General features: G+C 37.2%; 1 protein-coding gene across 1 annotated transcript; it reads left to right on the top strand.

Annotated features, from left to right (window-relative positions):
- Positions 1–4177: 4177 nt before the first annotated feature.
- LOC116208203 lies at positions 4178–8099 on the top strand. The gene is made up of 5 exons (XM_031541521.1): positions 4178–4552; positions 5415–5454; positions 5539–5699; positions 5800–6546; positions 7505–8099. The coding sequence occupies exons 1-5, from the start codon at positions 4355–4357 to the stop codon at positions 7844–7846; spliced, it is 1488 nt and encodes a 495-aa protein (XP_031397381.1). The 5' UTR covers positions 4178–4354; the 3' UTR covers positions 7847–8099.
- The last annotated feature ends 3895 nt before the right edge of the window (positions 8100–11994 follow it).

Below are 11994 nucleotides of genomic sequence, written 5' to 3'. Positions count from 1 at the left end.
ATGCAATCAGCAGATATTACTGACGGTGCTATTTACATGGTATGGTGCCTCTCTTTGAAGTTCATATATGGCATGACTATAGATAATTACGATTAGTGAGCATATATATATATATATATATTGGACCAAAAGCATAAGTGTTAATTGACTATTGATAATTACAATTATATGTATTGATTCGATTAGATTATAAAACTTAATTAGGATAGTTATTCTGGCTAGTCTTGTTCCAATTGTACGATGAGGCCGTGATATATATTTATTAGTTCAGGTAGAGAATAAATTCGTGATATATATATATATATATATATATATATTTTGGGATTACAAACAAATGGTGCTGATGGGATGACAATGACACACTATATATATGCATGTATGTATGTATAGTCTTCTTAGTTGGAAAGAATTAATGGCAATCGTTACTTGTTACAGGTTAAAATTCAAACAAACTTATCACTACCAATACAAGAGAGTGGAAATGTCTGGCGATATCGATGGACCGATTTGATCATGTTATCGTAATTACCGAGTCTGACTAAGGAATTTCATATCTGCAACTTGAACTAATTACATTCATATTATGCAGGAAAATTATATGTCAATGTTAATTGTTAATTGTATAATTTCCCATTTAATTAGTTTATATAAATTGGCAGAAAAATTTCTCTCCGGTAGCTTGGAAGAATTATATTTTAGTGGGCATTGCAAGCAAATCAGGTGATACGTGCGTCCGATATATTAATGTCACTATAACCATATAGATTTTTTTCGGTGTAAATCTTAATATTTGGAAGCCCAATATAATCATATACATTTTAAAGATGTGATTCTCGTGGGGCTCATCTTCATTTCCTAAATCGGGATAAATTGAAGAATTCAATGTGACATGATACAAAACACGGAATAACATGAAGTCCAAGAAGAAGTTAAATAGCTCGATCGGCACGGTTAGATATTTTATATGATACTACATCTTATGAAAACAAATGCAAACTAGACCAAGAAAGGTGCGCTAATGATCTGTTTGACCTCAAGAACTAAAATAAGTACAGAATACGTAGCACATATGCTTTACTCCCTTTCTATATTATGATTACTTATGCTAATCGAATAAAAGTTAGGAAGCAATGATTTGGTATGTATATTGAGCTCGATATATTTAATAATTAACAAAATAAAAATAAGCAATAAATTAGCATGTGATATGAGTGGGAACAAAATATTATTACACCAACTGGGCAACTCAGCAGCATTCCCCTTTGGTTTCTTATTATGAGTTTTTTTTTCTTTTTCCCTTCTATCTGGGCCACCTAATATATAAAAGTCCTGTAAAACATTAACAAATCTAAGTTTGAGCAGAAACCACCTTATTTAAAGAAAATATACGTCATATTACTTGAACTAAACCACATTGTTATTCCATAAGTAATTAGATTCAGGATCCAAAAATTTTTTTAGAGGTTTAGCCGTATATGAATTTCTCTTAGCGAATTGTATGTTATATACTAGTGTTCAATCCCATGTATTGCAAGGATTTGTGTTGATATTTTTATATTTTGTACAAATAATAATTATCATTGTTTAAGATATTAATTTACTTATTATTATTGAAAATAAAACATCTCAGCAATAAATTTTTAAAAATAATTTTCAATAGAGTTGCATGAATACTTTTGAATTGTTCAATTATAATTTTATAATCAACATGATCCTATTATGTCTTGTAAATTTATTTAATTTCTTTCACATAGTTTGTGTGGTACGTATTTATGTTATTTTATATATTTTTATTCTATTATATTACTTTTCAAATTTATGGAATCATCCTTCTGGATAAACATTGTTACTGTTCTATATAATATCAATTTTCAATTATATAATCTTCCTTTGTGTGTAAGGATTGTAATTGTTCTATATAATGAGACACTATATATATATATATATATATATATATATATTATGTGTATATTAACTCTATTTTTCATATATACATTTTATATATTTCTTATTGTTTTAGAATTTAGGGAAAAGTACAAAAATTTCATTTGTGGTTCGGGGACCCGCAAAGGACACTGGCGATCACGGGAGTAGGGTAGGGGTCGCTAGTTTGCGGCCCCAGCCCCTTCCTCCTTTCGGTAGGACTAAAATGAAATATTCTTGAAAGCTGAGGATAAAAATGACAAAGAAAAAAGTCTATGACCAAAAAGTAAAAAAATGTTAAAAGTTGATGACCAAAAATGAAGGAAAAAGTAGTAGTGAGGTTCTTTTTGTCCTACAGAGTAAACCACAGGATGTTAGATGTCCTTAAAAAGAAACAAATGGTCCAATTTGTCCCAACCCTTAATCATGATGGTGGTTTTTTTGTACTTTTCCCTAGAATTTATTAAAAGGTAATCATTTCTATGATTTATGATTCTTATTTTTAACTCGTTACATTTTTCTTTTTCAATACACTCATACATATATATGTTTAGTTTTTATGATAAATTATATATATATGCTTAATTATTTTTATAATAATAGCAAAATTTTAATATCAATTTCTATAAGTTAGGCTCAATTTTTATAATGTCACGTTAAGTTAATTGCTTATTTACATTTATCATTTTTATATAATTAAGAAATTATAACAAAAACTTTCTCTTAATTGTATTTAGTAAGAGATTTAGGTACATTTTAGCGCATTCATTAAATATTTTTAATTATTATTATTTTTTAAATTTCTTTTAATAGTTTAATTTTCTTTTAATTATTTATAGTGAGTAGGAGATTAGATACATTAATTAAATTTGTCAAAATAAATTAATTATAATCTTTGTTTTTAAATTTTCTTTTTCCATATCTTTTAAATTTTTTAAGCATTTATTATACATCCGATCTCATTTATTATGCACCCAAGTAAATTTTAGTTATATATAGAAGATTTTGCCATGATTTGTTTGGTTTTAAAATTGAGATTTTCACTCAACTCAACTTGATTTTGGGAATATGAAAAGACAAAAAATAATTATTACAAATGTTGAAAGATATATGGATGTGTGAGAATATATATATGTATGTATATATAGATGTAAAGTAAATAATCATTTTCTTTTTCACGTTTCTCAGGAAACATACACCTATAATCTTAACAATGCACGAGTAATTACGAGTACCTATCGCCGCCCCAGATGGCTTCATTGCTCGATAGATTGGATTAGTCCACGGCGGAAATATAGTCCTCCATACGTAGTTCTTCTGATCGAGCATCGACCTTTATGCTAAACGAGTCTGTTCTTATTTGCTTCGGTTGGCTACCTGGGCCCAAGAGCAACGTGGGCTTCTGAACTCGGCCCAATGGGCATTTACAGAAATGAACAGAACACCATGCGCCTCCTATTTATTACTCTTAAACATGATTAAATTACATGGCCTCCGGCCCTAGCTAGTCATCATCATCGGATCAGATTAATTGATTCGCAAAACGATCGCGTTCTTAGGAACGTATATACACGTATCCCAGACGCTTTAATGACCTTTGAATTTCACTTAAAAACGAGTTAGCTGTAATATCGGTCTCCTGAGAACAGCTGAAGATGTCACCTTACTGATGGATCAGAATCTTCTAAGATCGATTACATTTGGGAGGTCAATTGCACCAAATCAAAACTTAGGTGGTTGATACTCGAAGTCTCGATAATCTAGAGACAGTAGCATAATTAACCTACTTTTCAAGCATAACTGCATATACTAAGTTAATTCATTAATAATATATATAATATAATAATGCATATTATACAACATTCATATTTTTTTCATATTTTTGCCTTTTCTCTGCACCATCTGCTCTCTAGAATTCCAATAAAACCTCATCTAATAGATTCGAACTAAATCCACTTATTAAGAGATAAATATTTATTAATTATCAATTTTGATGGTCGATAAGTATTTGAATTCGATAATTTATTTAAGGGAATCGGAAGTTAATAATGTAAATATTTCTTTGGAAAGTGGGATGAGTTTGAATACAATACATCGTATTTAGGGAAGCTAAAACTGGAAGCAAACCGTTGGTGGAGATTCACGCGGGAGGGAGATGGATGACGTGTGCATGCGCCACGTGGAATCGGATCCGTTACTTGTCCTCCTCACCGACCCCCAACCCCCCAATATAATGCTCTCCTCCTCCCTCTCAGCTCGCAACTCTCTCACCAGAAAAAAATTAAAAAGAAAAAAAAAAGGATCAAACGAGTAGAATCTTCTTCTCCTCCTCCTCCTCCTCCTCCTTCCATCTTCTCTGCTGATTTTCCCGGGAAAATCGGGCTGCGGGGAGCTGAGCTGAGGAGAGTGACAAAGTCGAGGTAGTGGAATCATGGATGCTATCACAAGCCACTGCCCTGCTAAGCTCTGTGTCGACAATCGCGGAGTTGCGTCGAAGTTCGGAGGAACGGTGCTTCTGTGGAAGGAGCTCTCCTTCTCGCGGTCACGGAAGGTCTTCGGTCGCCGAGTCCTGCGTTCGGCATCGGAGAAGCTCAAGCCTCAGTATCCGGCGTCATCGCCGAACGCAGAGGTGCAGCTCGAGCTCTTTGATTCTCTCTATTTCACTGGCTTGCCAACTGATCGTCGTTCTGTGGTTCAATCGAGTGAATTCTGCTGTTCGTTTCTTGGATTTATTACATATGAAAATGGTATACTGTGGGATACTGTATCATAGAGATTGTGTCTACTTCATCGGCTCGGATAGCTAAGTCTATCGATTCCTTTTGTTTCTGTCCGTAACTGAGCAGAGTTTGCGTAATGAGCGGAAGCATCTGTTGAATTGATATCTGCTCAAGGGGTACAAACATAGATATTAGATTGCGCTTATTAAAGCTTTGGAATCCTAGAAATGATAAAATTTGGAGTGAGGCCATGCCTGTTCTTTAACTTTTTCCTTGTGTTTCTGCGGGATATTCCTAAGCAGGAAAAGGGTTCGCTTTTACATATTTTCATCTCTTGAAGTTTCCGCTTTTTTTTTTCTGGTGGCTTCTCGATTAGATATTCCTTTCCCTTGCAAGTTCTATCTCTTATGTTCCTGTTGCTATAAGGGATTCCTTTTTCGACATGTTTGCACAACATGATTGGCATGCTAGCATTTTCAAGAGAGTATACATATTTTGGTATAATGACGCTAAAGAGGAGTAAGTGGAAAGCTGAACGCCATCGACCCTTGAAGCTTTGGACAAAGATTAATTGGATCCGCTCCCACAGCAAAAAATTTATTCCCTTCTTTATTTATTTATTTGTTCTTTTTAATTTTGCCCGGCAAGTAAGATTCGTCATTTAGTACTTCCAGTGGAGCCCTGATGGATCACCTGATCAGTGAGGGAGTTGAATCAAATGTCTCGTAAATGGAGCTCTGGTCCTGACTCTGTTGTCATTCTTAATTGCAGTCAGGGCTGGAAACTGCAGAAAATGGAATAGAAGGATCTTGTAAGTTCCCGTGCTTTTCATAGTAATTTGTGCGGTTAATTGTGGCAATGAATTTCCATTAAGTATCATGTGACTATTCCATAGATCCTTCCAAGACTGTTCATGTGAGGTTTCAATTGAAAAAGGAGTGCCGGTTCGGTGAGCAGTTTCTCTTAGTCGGAGATGACCCCATATTTGGTTCCTGGGACCCTTCAAGTGCAATTCCTATGAACTGGTCCGATGACAATATCTGGACTCTCGACCTGGTGAGTCTTCAATTTCATTGTTATCTGATTTAGTGTCCTTCTAAGACAACCCCATGAGGATTCTTGGGACTCTATTGAGTTTATCAACGTTCATCAATAGGACATACCCATTGGGAGGCAAATTCAGTTCAAGTTTATACTGAGGGGAATCACTGGAATCATCCACTGGCAGCCTGATCCTGATCGAGTTCTGAAAACTTGGGAAACGGACAACACTATCACCGTTTATGAAGATTGGGAAGATGCTGCATCCCAGAGGATAACTGAAGGACAACCATTGAGCGATCCCTCCAAGGAACTGACTGACAAATCAGAAATGCACTTCGTTGCAGATAACATATCCCCACCAATGGACAAAGTCATTCGTGAAACTGAAAATAAATCAGTTTTGGCTGATAATGTGGCTGCGCCAGCAGAGATTCCAATCGAGGAAGCTCGAGATGAGTCAGCTGTGGTTGAGACGAAATCTCCTTTGCCCGATAAGTCCTTGTCAATTGTTGCAGAAAACATAGCTCCCTCTGTAAAGAAACCTTCGGTGGACACGGCTGATGATATCCAGACTGAAGAGATAGTTGGTTCAGAGGAGAACTATGGAACAGTATCAAATAACGAGCAGACGATTCCAGAGGATGTTCCACGAAGTAATCCTAAAGACAAAGCCGTGAGCTTTGCGAGCAAATACAGTGATGGAAACTTGATCACTTTCGATGAAGGTCCAGTTCTGGTCCCAGGTTTGATTCCATTATCAATGGCACTAGCTAAAGAACAGATCCAACTCAACAGTAAAATGACTGATGATGCGGATGTCTTTACCGGATTAGAAGCTGAGGATCCAAAATTGCCAGAGGTAACCGCTTGAGCTTGACGAGAGTCAACATGCTGTTTTCCTTTCGCTCCCTTTTCTTACTTCTACATCTGTGTCATCTGGATTATATTTAGATTCCTTAAAGTAGATTGCATTTTATTCAGTTAGGGATGCCTGTATTCCCTTAGGAGTGTGGAATTTCTAATAAGAGAGATTTTACATGTAGCAGCCATATGTGAGAAAGCTTATGGCTCCTCACATTTGGCTCATGCTTGTGGCTTAACTTTTACAGTTATAAGAGATGGTTACCTAAGATGATGGCGAATGAAACATTTTCCATCTGAAAATGCAACAAGAGTCAATATGCTCTTCCGCCATTTAAGTTTGGCCCTATTATATATGACAAAATCGACTTCTGGATGCTGTAAGAGTTCTCTCACAAGATACTGTGGTCATGAGATAATCTGAAAACTTATCATTGTTCCCTCTAAATCCCATAAAATCTCTTGTTGAGGTCAATCAATCGCCGCTGTTGCTTTGATTGAATTATGAATTTAAAGAGGGACAAACATGATATGCTCAGAAAGGGATGTACTTGTTAAGTTCATTCCTAAGTTGCCAAGAACTCAATAGTGCATATTTGCTTTGTTGCTTCAGAATAGAGATAAGTATATCCCAGCGTTTTTTCTTTTAAAATCTTGGAATTTCATGCATCTGGTCAATAACATCAATGTAGCTTGTGTTAGAACCTACTGAGAATCTGCAATACTCTGTTTCTCCAGTGTTTGTGAAGATTTAAGTGGACCGTGTTCGTATACTTTTTACCTAATATTTGAACCGTTCACAATAATTTCCTCGAATAGTGTTAAAAGTGTATGAGCTTCTCTAAACAATCACCTGTTGCAAGAGCTCATTACAACTCTATGGACCAGTTTGGTGAGTTAGGAACATTATTCACTGCGTTCACAATCTCTGTGTTATTGTGTCTTTTGTATTTCAGATAGAAGAAAGACAAGTCCCAGACAGTGATCAACATCAAGAAGAAGAAACAGCCATGGCGCTGACCGATCAGCAGGAGCAGCTCAATGAAAAGCAAAAGAAAGGTCCCCAATCAGACCGTGAAGAAGAAACAGCTATGGCGCTGACCGATCACCAGGAGCAGCTCAATGAAAAGCAAAAGGAAGGTCCCCGATCGGACCGTGAAGAAGAAGACAAGGTAGAAGAGGAAGAAAAGGAGGAAAATGTTAACCATGAACAGATGAACAATGTCTTGAGAACCGATATTCAATGGGGTCGAAAGACGCTGCAGAACTTCCTAGCAAATCTTGGATTGTTATTATGAAAGAACCCGCGATGTTCTTGTGTCAATCCTATAAGTAGCATAGCTTCTCGAGTTCTCATGTTTGTCTATGTACTACCATTGTACAGTCTACCAGAGGAGGTGGGAATTTTGTATCTGTAGCATGTCCTAAGTAGTGTTTATTTGTTATTGTGAGTTCTGTAACATTGGGCATCTGCACGATCTAATTTTTTGTTAAACGAGTTTTGAAGTCGTCTCCGTTATCGAGACAACAGATGTAAATTATCAATAGCAATTTTTCCTTGTGAATGACAAAACTGAATGCTCGTGACTTGCGAAGACCATGCCCTGACTGCAAGGATCCCCAACTCCAGGGAGTGCTCGAGAAAGTGTAAAATTTATCGGTTGCAACCGCATCGATTGTAATGCCCTCAACTCCAAAGAATACAGGAAAAGTGAAACTTATATCGGTAAATTCTATCTCGACACATGGAGTAATGCGCCAAAGAGTTTTTTGTGAGAAAATTATATCAATTTTAACGCACTATATCAGTGATTTTTTCTCCCAGAAAAGCTGAACCAGTATCGGTTATGTGATGATGCTTTTCCTCATTTTGGCAGTGTCATGATTGTGATTATGATTGCAGGACATGGAGTCAATCAGAGGTGGCCTGGGGAACAGGTTTTCCGAAAACCTAGGATACAACAATTATTAGCTTATAATGGCGTCTCAATAACAAGGTTAGTAAAGTAAAGATAGATTCCTTAAAATCAGTTCCCAGCATACGCCGTACGCAATGGGCTGTCGGACCCCCTCTTTTTTCCTTTCACCCTTCCATAAATGCAAGCACCATCTCGAACATGACGTGATTCACGGGTGAGATTATGATCAACGACTCAAATCCTTCTCCTGCCATGTCCTGAGAATACGTTTCACAGCTTATGAAAATATTCATCGTCAATTCATAGCTGGTCTCTCTCCTACTGCAGCAGGGTTGCCAAACTTTTCGTAGCCAAACAATGCTCATGAGATAGTCGGCATCCTCCAGATCCTGCTTTGCCGTCAGCAATTCAACCGGGAACCATCTGATCGTTAAGTGGGGCTCGACGGACAAAACTGCAAGCTCGAATGATCAAGCGGTATGACTTGGGAATTAAGAATTTTGACGGGTACTACCCCAAACAGAGCTTTTCAGCCATCACTTAACTTAAAATAGCCGAATCAAATCGAATGAGATTGCACGAAGAAGAATCTTGACACGCTAATTCCCGGAGAATTCCACGACAGACGAAATTTTTGTGCCTGTGGCCCTGTGCTCTATCCTCAAATCACGACTTCACAGAAGACTGAGGAAAACTACTCCCACAACAAAAATCCTATCTAGCTGCTATATATCTTAATCTATCATTGTTCTTTTCTCTGTAGGTTTCGGTTTCTCATCCGATGCTACACGACCTATGCCCAGTTTTTCCCTGGGGAAAAACCGAATCACATAACATATGTCAAGTTGTAGGCATATATAATCCTCTCATTCCTGAGTACACAGCATTTCCCCTTCTCATAATGGCTACACGAATAAGAGAACAACCATGTTGGTTGGACTTCAGGGAGATACAGCACGGTTACAATCCAGATCTCGGTGCATTATCCTCTCATTCTGCTGCTGCTTCGAGCGTGGTAGTTGTTAGGGAGCCAACCCAACCATGGTATCTCCACCTCCGCATCATATGCCGGAAAGATGCGAAAAGAATCAGACAAGCTCTGATCAAAGACTAAAACAGCTTTCAACACTAAACAGTCTTAAACGTAATAAATGATGAACGGGGATGATACTGTTGCGACTTGTACATATACCAGATGGGCGGTTATAATTCGGAAGTTTGTACTTCCGACGATTCAAAATGAAAATTATTTGTATTGCGTCCGGAAACCAATAAAAAAAATGGAGAATTATTTGTATGCCGATTGACACAAAACGAGCAACGCCACAGCGAAGGGCACTTGAGGCAGAGAGGATCTCGTCTCGCTCCCCTTAGGAGATCATTTTCCAGGTCCTGCTTGAATCAAAATCCAGAAGAGGAGATGCTTCTGAAAAACCACCAGCAGCAATGCAAACTTTTCATGCCAACGCCTATCCTGTTTGAGATGAGGACTTCCACATGGAGGAGTCAACGATGATGAACACGAACATGCTCGAACTCGGACGAACACACGATCTCTCGAACTCGTAAAAGGGGAAGACTTCAAGGCACGTAAAACGCTTTCTGAAGAGATTTATCCGTCCTTCACAAAGTTGCTAAAAGGTCGTGACGAAAAATCTCTCGAGATACAATGAAGTTTCATAAATCTTAACTAGAAATGTCTAAAGATTTCACACTCTCCCTTGTATTTCTCGGAAAAGATGAAAAATTATTTCGACAATGATTTTTGGCACAAAAGCCTTATATTTATAAAACTCGATAGGCACAAGTCAAAAGGACACTTTTGTATGGGACATATCCCATGGAGGAGTCACCTTGAAAATATCCGCATGGACGGCCAACTCTTGGACCGCGACATTTTTTTTTTCAACCAATTTAACTCATGATGAATTACACAAAGTAATTTTTTTTATCGAAATGCATGCATAAATGAATTTTCAATCTAATATTAACATTCCCCACTAGATTGCTAATTCCATAAATTTCATCGCAACGATCAAGCATAAAGAAGCAGTGTCCTTGGATTAAACCGTCCCTTGGTGTAAACTCTCAAAGCAAGGGCAAAGTGAACAATGGCTAGTTGCTTAAACTGTCACTATGGAGTCAATGCCGGATAAGTCACACACTAGACCGTAAGACTCGAGCAAGAATTTTATTTTAGCACCGTTATGGCTTGTGCTCATCCTGTTTTCATGAACATGTACGAGAGAGAAAACCTTTGAAAAAACTGTCGTTGAATCGGCACCACTTCATGTTTATATAGGTGGACTACTCGATAACCGATATTGAGTACCAATCCATTAAGAGTTTGAACTCATCCTCCTAAATCGAGCACTAAATCTTCGTTCTTAGTGCACATGATCATTCGACGACTTGTTATTATCCTTCAAACCTCGAGACTAATTTTTAATTAAAATGAGGTAGGCCATCATCAATGACTGACTATATTGGTTTTAAACCCATTTTAGCAGCGGTACTTTTTACCATTTCCCTTGAGAAACCTTTTGACAATGGATCCGCAAAATTATCACAGGACTTCACATAAGTTACGGTTATCACTATGTCCCATATTAGTTGTCTTATATACTCATGTCTCAAGCTTATCTGTCTAGACTTTCCATTGTACATCTTATTGTACACACGAGACATGGTTGACTCACCATCACAATAGACGGAAATGGCATTCACCGATTGTGGCCACAACTCAAGTTCCGCTAAGAGATCTCTTAATCATTCCACCGCTTTACCTACGACCGCTAAGACTATGAATTCATCCTCCATGGTTGAGTGTGAGATGCAAGTTTGTTTCTTTGAAGCTCAACTAGTGGCTCTGCCTCCAATAGTAAACAACCAACCCAAAGTTGACTTGTTGTCACTTAGACTCGTGATCCAACTCACAATCGAATATCCTTCTAATACTGCGGGATATTCGCCATAGAATAATCTCAAGTCCATGGTTTTCTTTACATAACCGAGGACCCTTGATATAGCCTTCCAATGTTAAGTACTAGGATTACTTGTAAATCTTGATAATTTGCATATGGCAAATGCAAATCGGGTCTTGTACAATGCATTGCATACATAAGACTCCCTATTGCACTAGCGTATTCCAATTGCGCTATCACACTACCTTGATTTTCACTTAACTTGTTTCTCGGGTCAAATGAAGTGTTTGAATCTTTAATATTTAAATGTTTGAATTTCTCCAACACTTTTCCGATATAGTAAGACTGGCTTAACGCAAAACCTCCTTCGAGCTTATGCACCTTTATACCAAGAATCCTATCAACCTAATTCATATCCTTCATTTTGAACTTAGAGATTAGACACTCCTTGGTGTCACGAACGCCTTTTAAGTTCGTTTCGAATATTAGCATGTCATGCATGTACAGACATAATATTACTCCATACCTTTCAGTAAACTTTGAGTAGATACACTTGTTGGCACTATTGTGTGAGAATCCATTCGACAAGATTACCGAGTCAAA

Source organism: Punica granatum, chromosome 5 (assembly GCF_007655135.1).
Source record: "Punica granatum isolate Tunisia-2019 chromosome 5, ASM765513v2, whole genome shotgun sequence".
Taxonomy (NCBI): Eukaryota; Viridiplantae; Streptophyta; class Magnoliopsida; order Myrtales; family Lythraceae; genus Punica; species Punica granatum.
The sequence above is the reverse complement of the archived record's forward strand: the minus strand, read 5'-3'. Positions and strand labels throughout refer to the sequence as shown.